Source organism: Calidris pugnax, unplaced genomic scaffold, assembly GCF_001431845.1.
Source record: "Calidris pugnax isolate Ruff unplaced genomic scaffold, ASM143184v1 scaffold252, whole genome shotgun sequence".
NCBI lineage: Eukaryota > Metazoa > Chordata > Aves > Charadriiformes > Scolopacidae > Calidris > Calidris pugnax.
This window is the reverse complement of record NW_015091118.1, coordinates 1,236,654-1,261,242: the sequence shown is the minus strand read 5'-3', so window position 1 is coordinate 1,261,242 and position 24,589 is coordinate 1,236,654. Positions and strand designations below refer to the sequence as shown.

The window sequence follows — 24,589 nt, the reverse complement described above, 5'->3', positions numbered from 1 at the left end:
GCAGGGTGCTTTTTTTCCGCCCTATCAAAGGAAACCCAGGTTCTCTCCAGGGATCCAGCAGGTTTTGGCCCAGGGGGGTGAGGAGCAGGACTGACTGCAGGGAAAACCCATTGCCCTGAACCCTGCGAGTGCTTTGGTGCTGAGAGAGGGAGAGCATAAACGGGTTAAATACCTCTTGGTCAATACATCTTGGTCAAGAGAAGGGCAAGTAAAGCTGATGAGGAGTCTGGAGAACAAGTCTTAGGAGGAGAGCCTGAAGGAACTAGGGTTGTTCAGCCTGGAGAAAAGGAGGCTGAGGAGAGAACATCGCTCTCTGCAACTACCTGGAAGGAGGGTGTAGCAAGATGGGGGTCGGTCTCTTCTTCTAAGTCACAGGCGATAGGGCAAGAGGAAAGGGCCTCAAGTTGCTCCATCAAGTTGCTCCAAGTTGTTTAGGATGGATATTAGGAAAAAATTCTTCACAGAAAGGGTTATTGTGAGAAACACCGACTCACATCTTAGAATTTAAAGAGGACAAAGTCACCGAAGCAAAGGTTAAAAAAATAATAATTTATTAATACGAAACAGTGCTGAATCGGGTGCACCAAAAATAGATACACAATGATCTTTTAGCTTTCAGGTATTTTATACCTTTATCCCGGCCACTTGAGTTTCTGTCTCCTTTCTCATTGGCTGAGAAGTTGGAGCTCACATTCTTCCCGACCGCTTGACCTATTACAGGTTTATTTTGCACTTTTTCCCATATAAGGCACATGTACACCTATTCTACGAAATCATTATCCTAAACATGCCTTTGATTAGTTGATTATGCTACACATTATTTCAGAGTCTTTGCTACCATCTACTTGGCAGATTTACCAGACTGGTTTCTTTGGCCTTATTGATACTCCCCTACCCTTTGGGTTTTTGTGTTGAAGGCCACGTTCCAGTTTGTTTCTTTTCACCTAGATAACGCTCTGCGAACAAGGATCCCTTGACAGACCAAGGGAATTTCTGGGGATTAATTGGATACAATTTATTAGACTCTACTATTACTAAGGCTTCTTTGTTAGTACTATCACACTAACAATGATACATCAATTAGCTGAAGCAAAACTTAGCTTATTTCCCACAGTTATCAAACGTTGCAACAGGCTGCCCAGGGAAGTATTTAATATATACAGTTGGAACAGGCTGCCCCTGGAGGTATTTAAAAGATGGGTTGACATAGCGATTAGTGACATGGTTTAGTGGTGGTTTTAGCACTTTTGGGTTGATGGTTGGACTTGATGATCTGAAATGTCCCTTTCGGCCTTGACAAATCCATGATCGCTGTTGGTCGCACAGATGAGGAGAGGTGCTGATTTGTCACGCTTCTTCCTGAGGAGCACCATGAAGACACTAACCCAGGACTGCCAGAAAGGTGCCACCCGACAGTGCAACTTCCCCCCTCCACCATCCTTTCCCTGCTGTCCTGCCCCTCCAGCCATCCACAGGAAACTTTTATTGCGGCTCATACGGATGAACCCTCCCTCCAGTTACGCCGGAGGGAGAGCGGGGCCCCCATCGCCCACCGAAGCGCCATGGCCGCCCCTAGGGCCCGGCCCCGCGCCGCCTCTCCCGCCCTGCCCGCCATTTTCCTCCCGCCGCCGCCGCCTCACGGGCGCCGGGGCAGCGCACACTGTGCCCATAGCAACGGAGGAGGAGGAGGAGGAAGGCGCGGTGAGTGAGGCAGGCTCCCCGGTGAGAGCGAAGGGCTCCCGGCCGCTTCTGCTCTGAGGAGACGCCGTACCGACGGCCGCCGCGCTTCCTCCCCCTCCTCCGGCCGGTGAGAGACGGGTTCGCCTGGGCTCCTTGTTCCCCCTTTCCCTCCCCTGAGGGCTGGGGGCAGCCGGGCCTCCCCCCCGCCGAGCCCCGCTGTGGTGGCGGCGGGCGCCGCTTCTCCCCCACAGCGGCCCCTCTCCCGCCCGGGCCGTGAGGGGAAAGGCCCCGCGGGGCGGCGGCGCCATGGCGGGGAGCGGGACGGGGCCGGCCCGCCGCCGCGCTCCCTCGGACCCGCCTCTCCCTCATCTGTTTTGCCCGAAATCTGCAGTTTTGTGAGACGGGGCTCTGCCGGGACCTACACAAAATACCCCGGGCAAGGGTCCGGCGGCTTGGCCTTGGCCTGCAGTGGGATTTGGCTGGGACTGACAGCCTCCCCTCGTCCCTGGAGCTGCTGCCAAGGCGCCCTGCACAGGATTGGGTTTGTCTGTCAGAGAAAGAAACCTAAAAATGATTCTTTTCCCTTATTCTGAACCATAATGTTCTTAACTTGGAATCACAGAATGGTTTGGGTTGGAAGGGACCGTAAAGATCTAGTTCCAGGGTCCTTCCAAGGTCCTTAAAGACTGTAATTCCAACCCCCCTGCCACGGGCAGTGACACCTCCCTCTAGACCATGTTACTTAATTTCTTGAATTGTGGGCAGGTGCTCGTCTTGAAACGGACCTTATCCCTTCTCCTTTGCACAAAGGTGTTTTCTCTCAGAACATCCAATGACGATTTGATAACAGTTTTGATTAAAAAAAACTTGCACTAAAATGCTGGAGCTCGTCCTTCGCTTTCAAAATCAGCACATTTTGTACAGAATTCCTGTGAGCAGCTGTTTACTGAACTCCAGTCCCACGGCCCCTGCTTTCAGCTTGTTGGTGGTGGCCCGTGCCAAGAAACCGAGCAGCAGCACTCGGCCTCCGTCTCCAGGCGCCTGTGGGGCTCCAGGGGCAGAAGGGAGACAAGAATTCACCCTGCCGGTGGGCCTTGGGTTTGCTTTTCTTCAGGATAATAAATAAATAAATATGGATTACCTTGAACTTGCTGCACTGGAACATTGTGTTAAACACATTAGTACTTTGGCAAGTGGTGTAATTGGCCAGCTCTTCCTCTGATGCAAGTCTGTATAATTGCGCTGAAGTCTGTAACCCTCGCTTGGCATAATCAGAAATGGCTCCCTTGTGGGAAAATTATGTCCTGGTGATATTGTCTCCTTAAAAAAACAACTCAAACCACAAAACATACTTAAGTATTTTTTGGAAACATGAACTAGGTGACCTCCTGAGGTCCCTTCCAACCTGAATTATTCTATGTTTCCATGCTGCTGCTGTTTGTTCATACAGTATTTTGCAGGATGGAGTCCTGGTTCCTGACTGAAGCCACGTTGTGCAGGGCAGGGATACAGCCTGCGGAGCTGGGGGAGGTGGAAGTGCCGTGAGACCCAGCTGCAAGATCAAGCGGTGTGTTACAGCACAGGGTGTGCTACTGTCAGCTGGGATTATTGAAACAGTTTCAGCCCTCCTTTTCCTCTCTGTGGCAACCCCAAATCTGCCTGAGCACTACTATCACGCTACAGATTGCATGAAAACAGGCAGTGGCAAGCTATGAAGGCTGTTTTTCATTGTATTTATTAAATTTTTTTTACACATACCACAAAGATTTTTATGCAACCTCTCATTTATATTCTAATATTTTTTATCTCAAATTGCATAACGATTCTAATTACTACCATTTCTTCTCCACAGGTGGAGAAACTGAGGCACTAATACCTTAAGACCTACATTTTCATGCTTGTTTGACTTGCAAAACAGCAACCCACCTCTTCAAGACTTCTTCTAAGAACGTGAAATCTTATGAAACAATATTAGTACATTTTGGTACTAGAATAATGGCTGCTCTAGGAGGTGATTACTAATTGTTTTAGGTTCCTCTTATGCTTGGCTATCTGGAGTTAGCCCCCTCAGCAGCTAGATCTACTTGTGTCACATATTTCTGTTTACAAGCTTTGGCAAGATATCAAGATGTTGCCATGGGGTTTGGATATGCAACTCCCATTGTTTCCAGTCCCGTCGTTAATTGGTGGAAAAGCCTGGAGGAGAACACAGGTTATTTGATTCCATGGCCTGGTGAGGGGTTTTTTGGTTTTTTTGACCACACTGCTTCTACATGTAGAGTTTGATTCTGTGCCACGGAGGTCAGTGAAAATATTATTGACCTTGGTGGGAGCAAAATGGCAGGCTGCTAACAGTGTGCTGTGACAGAGCAATGCCATAATTCTAGCAAGAGAAGAACACAGAATGAGTAACACGTCGTATAAAGAACAGCTTTGCTACAGCAGCTTTAATTCTGACATCAGCCTGTCCTGAAACTGGTCTGTGTAGCTCAGTCAAGAGCAACTACATGGTGTGCTCACTCGGTGAAGGCTCTGGGTGCCCTCCAGCGTGGCAGGCTGTGCTATGCCAAGGTCCTCAGGCAGCGGCAGCAGGAGCATGGCCATGTGGAGCACCTGGGAAGTGACGGTTGAGAGGTTTGTTTGCCCAAGTGAGAAGCCTCACTGGTGTACTTGGAAATGTGATTAATGTAAGAGTTTGTGGTGCCCACATCTCGGAAGAGAGCCAGTGTTGGGGTGGACCTGCCCCAGCATTCATGTACATAGATGGAGTAGCTGTGCTTCTTGTTGTGCTTCTTGTTATCTTTCTTCTAGGTCTTACTCTTTTGGCCCCTTTTCTGGGGGTGGAGGGGGCCTGGCTGTCTCAGGTTTTTGCATATTGCTCTGTTTCTGACAAACAGAAGTGACTTAGGTTTCCTGCTGGTATGAATCCCAGTTTCATAGGTTACTTGAACATTTTGATTGGTTCCTGTGAAGCTGACACCCTGACATTTCTTTGATTCGTCACTTATTTCTTAGCTCTTAAATGTTGCTGAACTGACTAATGCCCTTTTATTATTCCTCACTAGCTGTCAAGAAGAAGCAAAACTATACCAGTGTACACGAGGCAGTGAAAGCTGGTGATGTAGAACAGCTTGCGTCAATGATAAAAAGTGGAGCCAATATTAATGAGGTGGATGTGGTCCACAAATTCACACCGTTGCACTGTGCTGCACACTCTGGAAGTCTGGAGGTAAAACATGGTGTTAATGTTCAGGCACAGCAAGGTTTTATAAGGTTAATGTTTTCCGTCTTTGGAAGAAGCTGGGCACAAAATTGCTAGCTTTGATCAAGCTAAATCAATAATCTCTGCGTGTTTTTCTCACTAAATATATTCGCCAAGAACAGAAGTACAGGATTTTAGGTTTTCATTTTGCCTTTCTGAAGCCCCAGGCAGTTTATAGAGTTAACGGTGCCAGATTCTACAAAATCAGTGATTTTCTTACTCTGAGCAAAGTGTGCCCTATGGTTTCCCTTCCAGAGTCATGACCTTCTTTTGTCCCTATTGTGTTTTTCCCATCTCCTGGGACACGTAGAAAAGCCTGCAAGATGTGTAAAATGTTTTGCAGTTGATTGAAACAGGCGAGAAGTGACATGAAAACATGTTCATTCTATTTACCAATGTCCCGTCTCATGCCTCATGCTCTATAGAAATAGTCGTAAGACATTTTATTTTAAGAAATAAAACCTTTGAATATTGATGGAGAAATCAGCAGGTGCTTGCACAAATGTTTTGAACTGCCAGGGGGACTGAGCTGCTGTATTCAGCACAACATTCACCTTCTTCTTGTAGCGTCCTTGTACAATCTTTACAGCAATCTAACCTCGAAGCAACGAGGCCACAAATAACCATATAAAAATTCATGTCCCAGAGGAAAGAATGTAAAGTTCTTCCTAAACTCGAGGAATAATAAATGCAGCGCTGTTACTGGAATGTACAGAAACTGTCAAGAAATGCTGATCATCATGTTGTCAACCCTAAAAACAAATTGCTTACCCACCCTCTTCTGCCTCTATAAATTCTGCCATTTTTCATTTGACTCTCCTACTTTGCAATCAATGTATCAGGCTTTATTGAATTATCTGCCATCTACTTGTCGCTAAGCTCCTTTATGGAAACAGTGGAGGAACCAGAGCTGTAGGCTGGCCTAGAAGAAGATAATAAATCGTAATAAGATATAATACAAAGTTTTAACTTAGCTAGTCCTCTAGCTGCTTTTGGATAGTCCATAAAACTTCCCATTGCAAGCAATAATGTCTGCTGGAAAAAGGCGTATAGGCAAAAAAGCTGTGGAAGGATGAGAAGGGAGATGGGATTGCGTACACCTGAGGAGCCTAATAAATTACATGAGGCTTTAAATTTGGTTCATTACATTTTTCCTGCCAGTAATTTTAGCTGGAATTCAAGTGAGCATATTTGCCTTGTTTTGTCCAATGCTTTTACCTTGTGCCGCGTGAATACTCTCAGAGATTACATTTTAAGTTTGGAAGAGTAAAATCAAGAAGCCATACTGTAAAATCAGTGCTAGGGTCTGAATTAGTAGGTTATTTGCACTTTTTGTACTCTTGGGTGAAACCTGGAAAGTAGAACTTACCTGTAACTCCCTAATGCACTAAGGGGTGCTCTGGGGCATCGCATTTCCATAATGTAGTATCTTGGGTGAAACCTGGAAAGTAGAACTTACCACTGCAAGTGTCTGGCTAAGGGGTGCTCGAGGGCATTGCATTTCCATAATGAAGTACTCCGATACTGTTTTGAAATGTAACAGCGACTGATAAATTATAGTTAAAACGTGCCTCAGATACCTGATAAGAATAGTTAACTGAAAACCTTTGGTTTTGGTTGGGCAGTGCCTTCACTGGTTGCTGTGGCACGGAGCTGATGTGGCGGAGGTGACTGTCAGAGGCTGGACGGCAGCTCACCTCGCGGCCATCCGAGGTCAGGACGCTTGCATGCAGGTACGTGTAAATACTACTCACTCTCGAGCGAAAGCAAGTAGGGCAGACCCTCTGTTTAGACAAGTTCATTATGAGGATCAGCTGAGAGAGCTCCTGATGGAGCTGTGATGTCATCTTGATGTCTTTACCTCTGGAATCAAGTCACTCTTGGTAAAACCGATGCGTTCATTTGCGCTGTCCGCGCAAACAGATTTATTTTGTGCAGTGTCATTGCCTTGAGGTCAGCCCAGTGTTGATCATCCATCTGCTGGTCACCTCAAGTTCTGTGTCGTGGATTAACCCCAGCCAGCAGCTGGGACCATGCTGCAGCTTGTCCAATTTTCCCCCTTCCCTGAGAAGAGTGGGGAGAAGAGGGAGAAATCAGCTGAGAGAGCTCCTGATGGAGCTGTGAGTATCTCATCTTGATGTCTTTACCTCTGGAATCAAGTCACTCTTGGTAAAACCGATGCGTTCATTTGCGCTGTCCGCGCAAACAGATTTATTTTGTGCAGTGTCATTGCCTTGAGGTCAGCCCAGTGTTGATCATCCATCTGCTGGTCACCTCAAGTTCTGTGTCGTGGATTAACCCCAGCCAGCAGCTGGGACCATGCTGCAGCTTGTCCAATTTTCCCCCTTCCCTGAGAAGAGTGGGGAGAAGAGGGAGAAAAGGGGAAAGGGGAAAAAAACCTTGTGGGTTGAGATAAAGATAGTTTAATAGAGCAATAACATAATAATAATAATCATAATAGTAACAACAACAGCAACAACAGCAGAATATACAAGACACAAGTAACTTGCAATAATAATCATAGAATCATAGAATGGTTTGGGTTGGAAGGGACCTCAAAGATCATCTAGTTCCAACCCCCCTGCCCTGGGCAGGGACACCTCCCACCAGACCAGGTTGCTCAAGGCCCCATCCAGCCTGGCCTTGAACACCTCCAGGGATGGGGCATCCACAACTTCCCTGGGCAACCTGTTCCAGTGTCTCACCACCCTCATAGTAAAAAATTTCTTCCTGAGATCTAATCTGAATCTTTTTTCTTCCAATTTAAAACCGTTTCCCCTTGTCCTATCATTACCCTTCCTGGCAAAGAGTCCTTCTCCAGCTATTCTATAGGCACCCTTCAGATATTGAAAGGCAGCTATAAGGTCTCCCCGGAGCCTCCTCTTCTCCAGGCTGAACAATCCCAGCTCTCTCAGCCTGTCTTCATAGGAGAGGTGCTCCATCCCTCTGATCATCTTCGTGGCCCTCCGCTGCACCTGTTCCAGCTGGTCCATGTCCTTTCTGTGTTGAATAATAATAATATAATAATAATAATAGAATATACAAGACACAAGTCACTCGCACGTGCTGGTAAACTGAATTAGTGTTGTCCTGAGCAGTGATCGCGAGTACCTCCCTCCTCCCTGCCTAACCCCATTTATATACTGAACGTGATGTCTATGGTGCAGAATATCCCACTGGCCATACTATCGTTCTGTCCATGCTCTTCAACTTCCATGGGAAGCTGAAAAAAGTCCTCAAAAAATATAAACATCATCTGGCAACAACTAAAACGATATGCATTATTGACATTCCTTCCATACCAAATCTGAAACACAGCAACCACTAGAAAAAAAAAATAATTAACTATCCCAGCTGAAACTAGGACATCCTGCTTGGCAATGTTTGCTTTTTCAGCCTGTGAACTGAACTTCTGCTTTGCATTTCTTTTAGGCTCTGTTAATAAATGGAGCAAACGCAGAAGCTCAGGATGATCGTGGGTGCACCCCGTCCCACCTGGCTGCAGCCCATGGACAGTCTTACACCCTACAGACCTTACTGCGGAGTGGAGCGGTGAGAGACTGTCACCCTCAATTCCTTTGCGCAGAGCCAAAGCCTGGTATCTTTTTCCAAACAAAACACTCCCTAGATTAAACTGAGATCTAGGACTGTAGACTAATTAGTGTTGATATGTTCCTGCTGGTGAATTTATTTTTAGGGTAAATTTAGTTTTTATTTTATCGTAAGATACATTAGAGAAATGATCCAAAAATCTAGAAAGAATCAATAATGTGAGTAAACCATGTTCCACTGAAGTTATAATTAAATGAAGATCAGGCCCTGTGGTTGTGATTTTTTTGCAGTTGTACAAATCTTCTATAGTAAAGGAGATATAAACTTAAAAAAAAAAGCTAGATACCTATTTAAGGAATAATGACTAATGCAGTGATAGAAGTATGTCTAAAAATGTGTCTTTTCTATGTGTATTGTTGAAATAAAACCAAGAACCTGTGAAAAGTATGTGTTTTGAAATGGGAGCTGCATAGGTGGTGTGAACTTTGAAAAAAGCTATTTGATTTGATTTAAATAGCTTAACACAATGAACAGCTGATTCCTATTTATAAACTTTGTCTTGTGTCTAAGATTCATAAATGAATGAATTAACCTGCTGCTTTCATTTTAGAATGTGGATGCTTCAGACAGGAACGACTGGAAGCCTGTTCATTATGCTGCTTTCCATGGTCGCTTGGGGTGTTTGCAGCTTCTTGTTAAATGGGGAGCGTGTATAGATGATGTGGATAACAATGGAAACCTTCCAGGTATATCAGGATAAAGAATACTTTTTTTTTTTAACCTTTGATTTACAGTTGTGTGATATGATGATTATAGCAAATTGTAAGTGATGCACACCAGCAGCATTTGCTATCTGATTCCGTGCAATCAACATAGTTATTCCATTTTTATGATGATGGGGGGAATTTATAAAAGCCACAGTATTTACCTATTGGTGACAGTATCCTGTTCACCTCCTGCTGCTGGAAAGGATCTGGGCGGATGGGTGTGGGGATGGGGAGCAGGCTGAGCCAGGCTGATAGCTCTGTGTGGGTGGGCAGCATCTCATCCGCGTGTGATGGAACGCCTGTGCTGATGGAGGTGGCAGGAGGAGAAGGGTGGGTGGAGCAGGAGGCAGTTTCAGCTGCTCTATACTCCTTTTTGAATTTGTGCCAGGCTTTAATGGCTGGGCCGGTGTGAGCACATTCTGGCACGTTCATATGCAGGTTTTTGTATCCCACTGTTTCGACACTGATTTGGTAAAACCCTTGCTCTCATTTACCTGCCATTTCTTTATCTTGATTTCTGGAATATCAGTATTCTGTATTGTCTGTATGATCTGTAATCTGTACTCTTTTCATAATCATGATCCTATTTGCCTTAGTGCAAAAAATGGGCAGTATTTATTCCTTGCTCTTCGTAGTTCTCCAGTGTCCCTCTGCCTACCACGCCATTGCCTCAATATCCTCTGTAAATTGAAGGGTATTGTTCATACCCTGTGTTCTCATTGCATCCTTCCCCTTTTAGCATTTTCCTTCTTATGGCTTATCACATTATTTGTTCCAAATAACATACTATTTTTTCTTCTATAACTTGCTCAGAGTTATCTTTTAAAATCCCATCTTTAATTCTTTTACCCTCTGTTAAGCATCACTTTTACCTAGTAAACTGATATCTATGTTCTGGGTTTGCAAACCTGGGTCTTGTTAAAGGATGGGAGGCTCTTGCATCCCAGCAGGACATCTGGTGTATTAGCAATAAGGGGTCATGATGAGAGGCACCCTGCTGGCCGTGTAGAAGGTAGCTTTATTTGGATTTGGGAACACTTCCCTGATAACAAACTTTTATGGAGAGGTGGCAAATGCCATCACAGTTCTACTTAAATGCTCCTATATACTGGTTAGTAGAAAATTGGTTTTGTTGTTATTTTGACATGTACAGTTCCTTGATCCTCCAGCCTTTGTTCTGTTTCATTTGATTGTATTATAGAATCATGGAATGGTTAGAGTTGGAAGGGACCTTAAAGATCATCAAGTTCCAACTCCCCTGCCATGGCCAGGGACACCTCCCACTAGAGCAGGTTGCTCAAAGCCCCATCCAGCCTGGTCTTTATCATCCAAAGGAAAGAAAATGCTTTGGAACATTGCTTGTAAAAGATTCGTAAAGTGGTGTGTTGTACAGACCAGCTTTTCCTCAGCCTCTGAAACAGCAAAGTGAACTTAAACCATCTTTACATAATTCAGCTTCAAGATTAGCTGGATAGGGATCTAATTTTTCCTAACATTATACTGAAAAATTTTTTCTGAGGTTGCAATGCCATGCACCTAAAACTTGGCTGCACCTTTCACATGTGTGTGTTATGGTAGAGGCTTTAATTACCTGTAGCACACTAATTTTGGGGGAGAACCGTGGTTCACTCAGTGTACAGAATGGGCTGTGCTCATTAATTAAACATTTTGTTTTCTCTCTGTATTTGGTTTTTGGCCATATCAGTTTTTCATTTATTGCTCACTAGTTAAACCTATTCTAATTATAATATTAATTTAATTGTAGTGCAACATCTGAATTTTTCACAGAGTGTTTTTTCACTTGTCACTTTGAGAAGAGTCTGACTGTTAGCCTGATTTTATAGAAGGTGAGATGAAACACAGAGAAGTGGATACCACCACCAACTACCCACTGCCAAGGTTTTTCAAAGTTCTCAGCAATAAGCTGTGTATTTTGTGTTAACATCACAGTTCTCTCTGTCTTTAGTTTCAACTCCAGGTGCTCAGTGTGCCCGAGGCTCACACAGCACAGTTATATGTTGGGCATTAGCTACTGAGAAACACACGGGTTAAAAGCCACCTACGAAAAGTTCCTTTATGTGCAGAGGACAGACATCTGATGAAAAAACAAAATTTCATTCCAAAAGATGAAGTTTTATCCATGAGATTTTAGATATCTGAAAGTGGATTCATAAGGGCTGAGTCAGTATTTCACCAGCCAACTAGTAATCAGTACTTAGTTTTTAAGGTGGTCCCTCTTCTTTTCACTTGTCCCTGAGTAACTAACTCACTGAATAAAATTAAGACGATGGAAAAAACTGCCCTGATTTCAGATTTTGTAGCTTTAAATTTTAGCCATCGTCTGTACCTAACTATTGTCATCTTGCCATAAAACCAATATCCATCACCTTTTAGAGCAGTTACGCTCTGGAAAGTTGTGAATGGTTTGCAACAGAGAACTTGATGTGCCAAAAAAATAACTTAAGTGACATGGGTTTTTCTGGTCCTGGGTACATTGTTTATTAACTATGAAGATAATTAGATTCTTACCTGGAGACAAACTAATCTTTTCGCTTGTAGAACATCAGCCAGCTTTTACAGAGCATTTTCATGGAATGAGAACACATAATATGCATTTATTTGGCAACTTCTGTCCTTTAATGGGACTAGAGAATACTAATAATTTCAAAATAATGAGCACGTGTTTTGTACTTCTTACTTTGTTGTAGGCCCAGCACTTTAATAGTATTAAATAGCCTTGGTATATTTAAATAAGTATTAAATAATACTTTGGTATAGCCCAAAGGACAGGAGAGGAAACACTTGACCTCCCCACAGGGAAGCAGTCACTGCCGTGAGGAGGTGAAGCAGCCCCCCCCCCAGCAACCCTCTACAACAGTGGGAGGAAAGAAATGTAGGAGAGAAGTACTGGGAAAAGACGCCTCTGTCATGGGTTTTACCTTCAAATACTTTACCCAGTAAAGCAAATATCACTGTCCTCATTTTGTAGGTGGGGTAACTGAGGTGCAGATGTGTGACAAAACTTGTTTGTGGTGACACAGTAGAGGTGGGACTAAAGGAGAAATGGCCTCAACTCCTAATCAAGGACACCCCTTGCTGGCATTCTGTAATGACTATCCCGAGGACAGTGAAGTCAGAGAGCTGCTGAGGAGTGAGATTTGTGTTTGTGGGGAAGATCAGACCGCAGTGGCACGCTCTCCTAGCGGGTGCTCAGAGGTGTCTTGGCAGCGTTGTGTTGTCTCCTGCAACCAGCTCTGCCAGGCAATCTTCTTGAAGATCCTACCCTTGACTCTTTTAGCTCCTTTGCATAGAGCCAAACTCTGTCCTGGATGGGAGCTGAGAATCCCCTGTCCAGCTGGTGCTTGTTGTGCCGTGTTGGATGGCTCAGGTGCTGGTAGAGGAGCTAGATCTGATCAGCCATGAGAGCACTGCTCTGCTCTGACATACCTTTGTTTCACCCTGTGCTGTAGCTCACCTGGCAGCAGTGGAAGGACACTTGCATTGCTTTAAGTTCCTGGTCAATAAAATGGCCAGTGTCATGCACACACTGAAAGCCAGGAATGACCACGGAGAGACTCCAAGGGACTTGGCTGAACGGTTCTACAAAGATAATATTCTGCAGTATATTGACAGCGTGGAAAAAGAGGAGGAGCATCCGGAGACACAGGAAGGTAAGTGTGGACCAAGATACTGTTAAAAGAGACATTGTAATTCTATGCAAATGCTTGATTCTGAAGACTTGTATAAGCAGAAGTGTAACATTTAAATTCCCAATATAAGGAAGAGCTATTCCTTTCAATGCTTACTATGCTTACTGATAGCTAAGACTGGGAAACTCAATGTGATTTTATAAACATCTTAGGTTTACCCATTATTGAAATAAAGCGTGTCACACTGTGTTGAACTATGAATTTGAAGTTATCCATGCTCTTAGACTCCAACAGACGTTCAGACGAGCTGTATAATTTTCATGAGTTTTCAGATTTGCCTGCTCCAGAATCCCTTACTTGCATTGAATAGCAATTCAGACCGAAAATGTCCCACTGAAATTAAGGTTTCACTGAATTTCACTGAATTTTAGAGTTGGAAGGGACCATAGAGATCATCTAGTCCAACTCCCCTGCTGAAGCAGGATTGCCTAGAGCTAGAGCATGTTACTCAGGGCTGCATCCAGGCAGGTCTTGAAAATCTCCAAGGAAGGGGACTCCACAACCTCCCTGGGCAGCCTGTTCCAGGGCTCTGTCACCCTCACCGTGAAGAAGTTTCTCCTCATATTTGAGTGGAACCTCTTATGTTCCAACTTGTGCCCGTTGCCCCTCGTCCTCCCACTGGGAACCACTGAAAAGAGTCTGGCTCCCTCCTCCTTCAACCCTCCCTTGAGATACTTGTAGGCGTTGATAAGGTCTCCCCTCAGCCTTCTCTTCTCCAGACTAAAGAGTCCCAGCTCTCTTAGTCTCTCCTCATAAGGGAGATGCTCCAATCCTTGGAGCAATCCTACTTACTAACCAGCAGCACTGCTGCAGTCAGAGGAGCTAAAGGTTGCAAGTGTGGCAGGGTCTGTAAGGAGAACCTTCAGCAGAGCAAGGATATGAGAACTGCTCCTTCACCTCTATACTTTTTCCAGGCACTTACTGTTCTTATCTGCTAGTCTTTTGTCATTGTATGTATATGTATATATGTCAGTAGTCCCCGTCTATAAAAAATAACTAGAAAAAACAAATTGTCTGTATGGGTAGTTTTTAAGTAAGAAGTTAAATAGTTTATATGTTTGGTTAGACTGAAATTCAAAATAGGCAAATGACTCCAGTTACCACCTGTAAAACAACATCAGCTGTAAAACAAAGGTACACTTGTTATTTCAGGTTTATGAAGTTAATCTCTCAACTGTATAAGATGCCTGTAGTTGTAACCAAGCCATGATTAATCAAGTCTATAATGAACAGTGCTAGTTATGCAGCTGCATTTTAAATGATTAAGGGTGCATTAACCTGGCTAACTAGAGCTGTGGAGTACCCATGCATAAGTGGCTGTCAGAGAGGCAAGCAGTGAGAGACAACTAAGAGCAGGTTTAGTGGAATTACTGGCATCTCTTTGGAAATATTATATATATTTCATTTTCAGTTTTAGCTTTCCCAGCCCATGATGCTGCTTTCAAAGGGGACTTGTTGATGCTTAGAAGATTAGTGAGAAGTGGAGTAATCAATATTAATGAACGGGATGATAAGGGATCCACTCTCCTGCACAAAGGTCAATAATTATGATCTGTGTTTCAGCTTGCTACTGTTTGTTGCTGACTTGTTTACTTAGTTTTTCAAGTGGCTGCTCATCAGATAAACTTCATGAAAAACAGCATCTCATTTCCTAAGGGCTAAAAAGGGCAACCCTGAATAAGAGATTTTGTGACATTTGTATGCATAGGTGTCACTTTAAAAACAAAATAGCCAAGCTGAAGTCAAGAAAGAAGAGTTTATATTAAAAAGAAAAAGGCATCTCAGCTGAAAACTAAATGTCCTGCTGTGTTTGAGGGTTTCACAGTAATGGCTGGAAGGATAGGAGAGGAAAGAAAGAGGGAGGTATTCTTGTAGTATGCTTAGCACTATTTCCTACATTTCTTTTTGAATAGATATAAATGGTAGAAATTAAAAAAAGATATAATTAAAGTTCTCATGAAAATTGATATGTATTGATTTTAAAAGTGTTTTCTACATTCTTTCCCACCTTCTTTTCTTGGAATGGTGCTAACCTACAATTGTTTCATCCCCAATCTTTACATGCAGTGTTGGTGTTATGGGGAAATACTATGTCTGACTGTAATTTCATTTCCTTATCTCGGTAAGAAAACAAATATGGCAAACATCCAAAGGGGGTGCTGTCAAGAAATGGATTTCTTCTTCCTTGAGGAAAACAGCTTACAGGTTTCAGCTAGACATGCCCAATACCATCTTCTGTATGTGACACATCGTTCCTGGCACCCCGTGGGATGAGCTTTAGCCATGCTGCCTTGTATGACTTAGCAGGGCTGTAGCGAAGAAGTGTTGCCTTCAGCGACTGACCCAAGAAATGATATACCTGTAGCTCCAGCACAAAGCCCTGGCTTCTCTCCTTCTCCATGAGACAGGAGAGAAGGTCTTCAACAGACCACACACCAGATTTTGGGGCAAACAGCTGTGTCTACTCAGAGTTGGAGAGAGGTGACACTGTTTTGCTGCAAATCTATGACACATATAGGCTTTCCTGCAACATTATTTGTGTGGCTCATGCTCAGTGCATGAGACTGGGCAAGTTTAGTTTCACTCGTGTCCAGGAAGAGAGTTGCCTGTAAATTTCTGGAACTAGAAGGAGACACAAAACCACATGGCGTGATCTTCCCCAAAACTGCATGTACCCACGTGACTCGACCATCTTGAAATGCAGGCTTGTGCTGAAATAGTATCTTTGGTGGTGTGTTAGTGAACCTGGCCTCTGGCGTGTCAAATAATGACAAGAGGGGGATGTTTTACGTGTGAAACACTTGAGTTGTCTATTACTGACTCGTGTCTACCTTCCTTCCTGGAGCTGCCGGGCAGGGGCATGTCCACTGCTTACAGTGGTTGATGGAAATGGGAGCCGACTGTGACATTACAAATGATGCTGGAGAGACTCCAAAGGATGTAGCCAAGAGGTAGCAGTACATTTCCTGAAGCTTTGTCATTTATTTACTTACTAATTATTTATCAATATCGTGTCAGCTTTATTGGAATTAATCCTGATTTTCAGTGATGGATCAAGCACAGATCAGGCCCGTGAATTCCAGCTCTGAGTGATAAGCAAAGATGTGTTGCAGCTAAAAAAGGTTTTAATTTTCACTTAATTTAACATTTTTTTTTTTAATGAGGTCAGACATAAAAGATGAAAAGTAGCTGATCTGCAGAAAGACAGTTGTGAGCCAGTATGTTCCAGCTGGACAAAGTAAATGAGAACTAGCAAAGGCCAATTGAATTTTGCACTAATGAAAATAATCCAGTTTCTTATGAGATTCAATTAAGAAACTTGCAAAGGAAAAGATACCTTTGATGTGGGAGTCATTGTCATGCGATTTCATGGAGGCAGAACTCACGCTGTCAGAACACTACCAAAAGCAGGATAGCTGCTTACAGTTTGTGTACTAGTGCTTGCTTTAACCTTGAAACCCTTTCCAATAAATGGGAACATGAAGAGTTTCAGAGAGTTTCTGTCAAATGCAGGGAGTGTGGCTGCATTTTTCCAGACAACAGGGATATTTCAGTGTAGGTTAACTGTTCTCTGTGCAGATTTGCCCAACCGGCAGCTGTGGAACTTTTGACACAAGGAACTGGAGACAGTGACTCTAGTGATGAAGAACTAGATGCAAACAACATAAAGTTTTTTGAAAGACATGGAGTGGAAGGGAGTACAGATAGCAAAGAAGATTTAACCCTGGATAAAGCAGAGAAAAGAAACGCACGCAGTAAGCACTGTCTTTCCATCACTCCTTATTTGAAAAAATTGGTTTAAAGACACTATAGTCCTAGTTGCACAGTTTCTGCCAACTACTGTGATCTTTTATTGTAAGATGAGATAGCTGACAGGCTGTCTGTAGCACAGAGTATTCAAAAAATTGTGGAAAATTAGAAAGCATAGCAGAGGGCAATCAAATCATAATCGTTACACTCTTTTAATCCATGTTGGTGAAACCATATTGGATTGCTGCTTGTTTTTGAGATCCGTCTGCTGTGTGGGTGTCAGGCGTAGCTCAGTATTTGCTGAGCAGTGTGATTTCTGCTCTGTGTTTGTGAGACTATTTTCCAGACTATTAGATTCCAGCGTGACTGTCTTCATGCATTTTACCTACCTGGAGAACTCTGTCTTACAGTAAGGGCCTTTTGCAAGATTCAAGAACTTCAACACCTTCTAGAAATTGCCTACAGCAACTACAGACAGCTGGGAGGAATAACTGAAGAGGAGAAGAAGATGAAAAAAGAAGAAAGGGAAGCTGAGAAGTAAGATTAACTTGTCTTGCTGATGTTTAACTCTGTGAGGCCCATTTTAAAGCCACCTTTAAGTCTAACTTACACTCAAGTTGTTTTGGCCATTCTGTCCTTTCCACCTAACAACTTTAGCCAGGACAAAAAGAAACAGACTTCAGCAATTTATTTGTCTGACCTTTTCTAGACTTATACCACCGGGATCAGCCCCACAGCACAACACAAGTGTTTGATGGAGCCCCACTTCTTGTGCAAGATTATCTGCCCAGCCTTCAGGTTTTCCTGCAGCATATGTGCAGTAGGTCTGATGAGTCCTGGCTGTTTCATTTACATTGAGGATGCCAAATACATGTATGCACTTTAATAAATCTGAAAAAAAGGCATTAGTCTTAGCATGGCTTGGGTGGAAGTGCATATACAGTAGAAATTATTCAGTGACCTGCTACATTTCTGCATCAAGGGCAATATATTTCTGTGCTCAAGAAAGCATTACCTCATATCCAGACCGCAGAAAAAAGAAATCTCAGCAAACTTGCCCATGCACGTGAAGCACTTTTCATAATGTCTGTCTGATTCTCAGGATCTCCATTAAATGAAAGGGTTCTGTTAGACTGGTCAGGTGATGTGGTGGGCAGACTGTCTTAAGTTTCAAAGAAAAGCCTTTCTGTCTATCAAAGATTTAGAGCTTAAACAACAATGCATCATCCAAAAGACAGCCCTGTCTCCACCTTTACTTGTCAAAGATTTGGCTACCCACTGTTCTCAGTCTCTCTGGATAACCACGTCCATTCTGTTATTTGGGCCACCCCAAACCACTGTCCTTATTTGGTCACTGAGAGGTGACTGTATCCAGAGGGCTTGCACGCCGTCAAGACGACTGCAGACTTGCCAGTCTGTGTAGATGTGGAGCAGGTAAGAGGTGTCACAGACTGGAATTAAATAGTTCTTTTCACAGCTGTATAAGAGCCAAGAAACTGAGGTCAGGATTTCTTCTGGTTGCAGACCACCCTTTGACTTCAGCCCAGGCTGAAACTCCATCTTCCTTAACTTGGATGTGTCTCTAGTGTAGATACCTGCATCCAAATTCGTTACCTGGAGCTCTGTTTTAGACTCCTTGGAGAGATGTAGCCACTTTCAGGGCATAATTGGACATGTTCTTCAGGATGAGATTCATCACTTCTAGGAGTGTCTCTCCTGGTTTTAAAGGAGAAGGGTGACCCACTGAGATGTTGATGCCTACATTGGAAGGTCAGAGCAATCTGTTTGCAATGATGAAAAAGTCATAGTTGACTAATGGCAGAAATTAGAGTTCATTTTAGATAGAGCAACTACTCAAAATCTAACAGTGTCTTTCAGAGGGCTCTGATAAGGCTTTTAAAGGAATTTTTGCTTTCTGTGGCACGTGTGGCTAAACTAGAAAAACTGTGAGGATCTCTGAAGGGTCTCTTTCATCTGTGGAGGCCAGAGAGCACCTCTATCTCCTCATTGGCCTTTTGAAATGGAAATGCTGCTTCCCAGCGTACCTTCCTACCCTTCTCAGGGTACCTGCCTGTGGATAAACTCCAAGATGCTTGTATCATGTGCCAGAAAACCTCATTACTTTAATTTTGCTAGATGAAAGGCAGGAGTTACCACTTTGGAAGGCTGCCATAGCAGATTTTGAAGATTCCTGCTTTAGTGCTTGCTTTCTGGCTGTAAGAGGCCTGTTGTGAACCACTGCCCAGTGCTTTGACCAGGCTGCTTTGCGTGGAAAAAATTGCCACTGTGTGTGTCATTAATCTGAAGGTTGAAGACATCAGCCTGTCCCCCTGAGCATGGATTTCCCGGCACAAGTAGGGGAATTCTTACAGCGTGGGTCAGGCCAGTACAGCCTGGTAGCTCTGGGCTGTGTGAGTCAGAAACACTTCAGCCTGGGAAATGTGGTAGCTCTTGCTGAGACCATTCCTGCCGTGCTGTTTGAATCTACGGGGCAGATGTCTCCCTTTTCCTTTTACCCATTTTCCATCTTTGTAGCTGTGCTAATTCATGCTGGGACACGGGAGAGCCAGCTCAACTCAAATGACTCAAGTTGCTGAGGTCGATTGCTGTTATAATAAGTGATATATGTGAATTCTGTCTCAGCTAACCAGTTCCAGGAATCTCAATTAATTTAGGAGCCGTTGTGGGTGTGACTGAGGAGATCTTGTGCAACTGTTTATCAGCCAGTGCTTCAGTTTCCCTTGAGTAAGTGTCACGCAGGCTGTCATTTGAGTATTCCTCATCTGTGGCTAAGCCAACCCGTAGGAAGGATGTAGAAGCACACCATGTAAACGAAAAAGCTGGCCCTGACTCCTCCAGAATCCCAGTTTTATGCTTTTTCCCCTGTTTCATACTAAACTTTTTGCTCCTCGGGCTCTTCTCCCCCTTCTGCAGCTGGAGATGGGTCTGGGTTACAGCCTGTCCGAGACCCTGGCTCAGTGTGTGGGAAGACGTCTCCATCTCGTGGCCAGATTGCGCTGAGCACAGCTGGCAGCAGAGAAGAAAAAACATCTATTTAGAGCTGTTTCTAAGAGTTCTGAGCCGGGAGCACGCTGTGGCTCACCCCAGCCACCACCAGGTGTGAGGGGTGCTGCGCTGCTTTCTGCTGTGGCTCAGCAAAGGCACAAGACCCCGTGGAGTAACCAAGGCAGGTTTGGATGTGCTTCACGCTCTGCTTGTCTCCTTTGCTGTTGGCAGGGCCGTGAGGGAGCTGGAGGCCCAGCTGGAATACGAGCGAGTCAGGCGGGAGAAGCTGGAGAGCCAGCTGGATGACTGCCGTGCTGAGATAAACCGCCTCAGAGAGAGCCTGGAGAAAACTCGTGTCCCCCCTGCTCTCCCCCCGGTGAGTCCCACACGAACTCCCCCAACGCCTGGGGCAGAGGCTGCTGCCCCTTGCTGGAGCATCTTTGTTCTCACTAAGATTCCCAGGATGGTGCTAGGGAATGCTGGAGTAAATCACAGAATCTTCTAGGTTGGAAGGGACCTTAAAGATCATCTTGTCCAACCGTCAACCTAATTTTGACAAAAATAAACACCCACACAACAAACAAGGAGCATCATCACTAAACCAGACCTCCCAGCACTACATCAACCCGTCTTTTGAACACCTCCAGGGATGGTGCCTCAACCACCTCCCTGGGCAGCCCATTCCAATGTCTGATAACCCTTTCAGTGAAAATTTTTTTCCTAATATCCAGCCTGAACCTCCCCTGGCGCAACTTGAGGCCATTTCCTCTCGTCCTGTCGCCTGTGACTTGAGAGAAGAGACCGACCCCCACCTCTCTACACCCTCCTTTCAGGGAGTTGTAGAGAGTGAGAAGGTCTCCCCTCAGCCTCCTCTTCTCCAGGCTGAATAACCCCAGTTCCCTCAGCCTCTCCTCATAAGACTTATTCTCCAGACCCCTCACCATCTTTGTCGCCCTTCTCCGGACCCGCTCCAGCACCTCAATGTCTTTTTTATGGTAGGGCCAGCAGCTTCTAGCTTGGGACGCTGAAGTGAGCAATAGTTTTTGTCAGGTCCTGACAGTGTCTCTGCTGTGAAAGGATATGTTTCCATTTGCAGCCTGGCAGAGAAGCACCAATATTCTTCATCTTCATATTAACAAAAGGGAGTAGACCGATCCCCGAGTACCTCTGCACTGTGTATGCAGTGACTGACCATTTTGGCTGGTAACTGGTATCTCAGACTGGGCTGGTGCTTCAGGAAGGGTGTTGTCATCACCTAAAGGGTCACCTGGCCTGCGAGTGGGTAGAGATCACAACGATGGGTTAGTAGGACTCTGTAATACACAAGGACACAGAGGCTTTTATCCTGTACGTTTCTCTACTTTATTACAGATTGCCACAAATACCACAAAAATCACCCCCAGCAAGTATACCTATGATTAGTAAAGTGAATATAAATATATGTATCTCTCAAGCTGTTACAAAACACTCTTAGCAATCAGTAGTGTAGTTTCAATGAATAATATGGTGGCATCAATAGTCAAACATCAATCACTAGTGCAGCAATAACCAAGGAGGTATATACCATTACAGGTTACTACAGACCTAGCATTAGTGAAGCAACCTTATCAACAATATGACAGCTGATACGCTTAATGACTGATTACTCATAAAGATATATAATATTGGTATGAAGGGAATTAGATTTCAGAAGGGGCTAAACCATCCCAGAGGGAGGACAGACTGATCCCAGAGGGGGATCCAACTGTCCCCAAAAGAAGGGAGGGTAAACTGAACCCCAGAAGTGGGCCTGGGGAGGGACCAAGAAAATAAGACTAACTTCAAAGATGATCTGTGTTGCAGAGTCTGGAGTCAGGCAGGTGGCCCTGGTGGGACGCCAAGATCTTGCAGAAAGTTTGTGTGGAGAATTCAGCCTGTTTAGGAAAGGAAAAGCCTGTGCAGCATGGGAAGTGCCTGATTTTGGATTAGAAATTAAGCCCTTTTTATATCAGAGACATGAGAAGGTGGAGGACACTGCAAGTAGCCAATAGATGCTGATGTTTCCATTTCTAATTTTCTACTTTTCACCTGTAACAGCCAAGAGATGATGAGGCTTCTATTCTTTCAGACCACTTCTTATTTTCCCAGACTATTTTCCACTGTTTCAGACAATAAGTTGCCTTTACAGTCTCTTGTTTTTGCACTTACGGGTGCTATCCCTGGATGCCTCTGGGTCTTGGGTACCACAGCGGTACTTCCAAGAGGCCAGCTGCACTTCTGCACTTTTCAAGGAGGTTTCTGGTTCCCGGCCACGCAGTTCCCAGGCTGGCAGACACATTCTCTGTCAGTATTTTCCAGCAGGCAGTTTCTTCTGCTCAGTAATTTTCCTCTTCTAACCAGGCCACCTTTCTGTCTGCTCACATCACAACCTCATGTGTCAACCCCGTCTGTCATCGGCTATCACCTTAATTATCCAGCCTGCTGACAGCAAAGCAGATGCAGATATGAAGTATTGATTGGCTTAGCAGGCAAAGACAGAAAAACTGTAGCTTTTTTTTTTTTTTAAATGAAATCTTGAGGATAGATCAGACGTTCTCATGTTGACTTTGGGGCCAAGAGAGCTGGCATTTTGGACCTTTCCCTGCTACGTAACTCCCGCAAACTGATGGGACAGTCAAGACCTCGGTTTTCTGATCTTTGCCATCCAGTCCATCAGCACCTGAATTCCTCCTGCTGTGGGTGGGAACTGGTGTGCAGGGACACTGCTGGTTCTTCCAAGGATATGACCAGTGAAAAAGGCTGATGGCCCGGCCAGCCTGGGCTGTTCATTGTTGTTCTTGGAGCTTCACGTAACTTCCTTGACTACCTGCCTTGAGGAGTGGAGAATACCCATCCCAGGGGGGATGTTCTAACCAGCACGACATCTGCTTTTCTGAGATGGAGCCATATCCATCCCCTGCTCACAGCTGGGCAGCGTGACCACTGTGTTTCAGTATTCACTGGTCCGGAGGGAGTAAGTGAGAGAAAACAGCTTTATAAGCTGATTATTAGAGATTAGATTAACCATGCAGGAGGGGGCAGCTGACCTGTACGTCATGTGAAACATTTATATATTTCTTGGAGGCGAAATTGGGTTGCTGGATGAAAAGGGTACCATTACCACCTTCTTCAGCCAGGTTTGAGAGTGGCCCAGGTGCTTGGAATGTCCTTACTAGATAATGATAATGATCCTTTTCTGACCTGAGCCTTCAGGTGGCTGTGGTGCCCGTGTCACACACTTGTGCAGGGAGCTGGCTCCACAGCTACGTTCTCAATGCCCGTGTGTGCCTGAGCAACGCCATGTGGTCTGGCACAACCACGTTGCACAATTCCTTCCACCTTCCTTCTATCCCACTTCACTGCTTGCTTTCTCCTGCCCCTCCTTGCAGGATTGTTTCTGCACCTTTCCTCCCGTCCTGGGCTTTTTTGCCCTTTTCTTCAGCCAGTGCCAGCTTTTCCTGACACCATACACCAGCTGTGATGTTCCTACAGCTGTTTGCTTCCCAATGTATCCTTGGGACCGATCTTTTCCATGCTACCGAGACCCTCAGGCCAGGTAGGTGCCTCCAACCTTGAACAAAAGCCACTTTCTGTTTCCACAGCTCAGTTGAAGATACCTGTTCTTCCCTGGCAGGTTTAAAAATCTAGGTATCAAGTGCCCCATTTCTAGGGTGGAAGAGTGGTTTGTGTTAGTTTTTTTCACCAGTAGCAATCTAAAAAAGTCCAGTTGGGCATTAGATTTACTAGTTGGGATTGGAGATAACTTATATTCAGGCTGGTTTGTTTGCAAAAACTTCTGCTCTGAGTGACTGCTACAACCAAGGGACCTTCAAATCTTACCCTGCTGTGGCCGGGCACCACGCTCTGGCCTCAGCTTTAGTTTGAACACAATTCTATATATTTTTTTATATAATAAAATTATATAAATGCATTTTTTAATTATAAAATTATATATACAATTATTTATATTTTTAAATCCTATCTTAGGAGGTAGCAAGTTTAAGCGATTGCCATGTAATGGCTGCGATGTCCTTTGTTTCAGGAAGCCGAGACCGTCTCCAAGTCTTGCAAAGAGAAAAAGAAAGTAAAGAAGCCGCCAGCGGGCACCCCTGGAGGAGTGTTCGTCAGACTGCGCTGAGGAACAAGGGACAGGCAAAGTGGAGGTAGAATGGCAATATTCTAGACCATACAAACTGTTTGTGTACCCAGGTATTTTTAAATCACAGCAACAGCCTTTTTTATTAAAAAAACCAAACCACCACCCCAAACAGACAAGAGACAACTCTTCCTGTCCAGTAGTAGTTCAGTAATGGTGTACGCCCTCCTAGGCCTAAGAACACTATCCCCACTTTACTCATACCTTAAAATCATAGACTTGATTAGGTTGGAAGGGACCTTTAAGATCATCTAGTCCAACCATCAACCTCACTCTCATAAAAACCACCACTAAACCATGTCCCCCAGCACCATGTCAACCTGTCTTTTGAACACCTCCAGGGATGGTGCCTCAACCATTTCCCTGGGCAGCCCATTCCAAGGCTTAATAACCCTTCCAGTGTAAAAATGTTTCCCAATATCCAATCTAAACATCCCCTGGTGCAACCTGAGGCCGTTTCCTCTTGTGCGATCACCTGACCTGGGAGAAGAGACCGACCCCCACCTCTCTACACCCTCCTTTCAGGGAGTTGTAGAGAGCAATAAGGTCTCCCCTCAGCCGCCTTTTCTCCAGGCTGAACACCCCTTCTTTTTTCAGCTGTTCCTCATAAGATTTGTTCTCCAGACCCCTCACCAGCTTCATTGCCCTTCTCTGGACCCACTCCAGCACCTCAATGTCTTTTTTGTGG

General features: G+C 44.6%; 1 protein-coding gene across 4 annotated transcripts in view; it reads left to right on the top strand.

Annotated features, from left to right (window-relative positions):
- Window positions 1–1,709: 1,709 nt before the first annotated feature.
- The window catches only part of ANKRD42 (ankyrin repeat domain 42), a 27,136-nt gene continuing 4,256 nt past the window's right edge, over window positions 1,710–24,589 (top strand). The window contains exons 1-14 of one of the 4 annotated variants that reach the window (XM_014958329.1): window positions 1,710–1,807; window positions 3,141–3,247; window positions 3,533–3,691; window positions 4,746–4,909; window positions 6,568–6,675; window positions 8,375–8,494; window positions 9,105–9,240; window positions 12,732–12,932; window positions 14,383–14,508; window positions 15,817–15,922; window positions 16,551–16,726; window positions 17,132–17,258; window positions 19,959–20,103; window positions 23,788–23,908. In XM_014958329.1, the coding sequence (XP_014813815.1) occupies window positions 3,676–3,691; window positions 4,746–4,909; window positions 6,568–6,675; window positions 8,375–8,494; window positions 9,105–9,240; window positions 12,732–12,932; window positions 14,383–14,508; window positions 15,817–15,922; window positions 16,551–16,726; window positions 17,132–17,258; window positions 19,959–20,103; window positions 23,788–23,883 (1,521 nt within the window). In that variant the 5' untranslated portion in view covers window positions 1,710–1,807; window positions 3,141–3,247; window positions 3,533–3,675 and the 3' untranslated portion in view covers window positions 23,884–23,908. The other 3 variants (XM_014958328.1, XM_014958327.1, XR_001413789.1) reach the window with 3 other exon arrangements.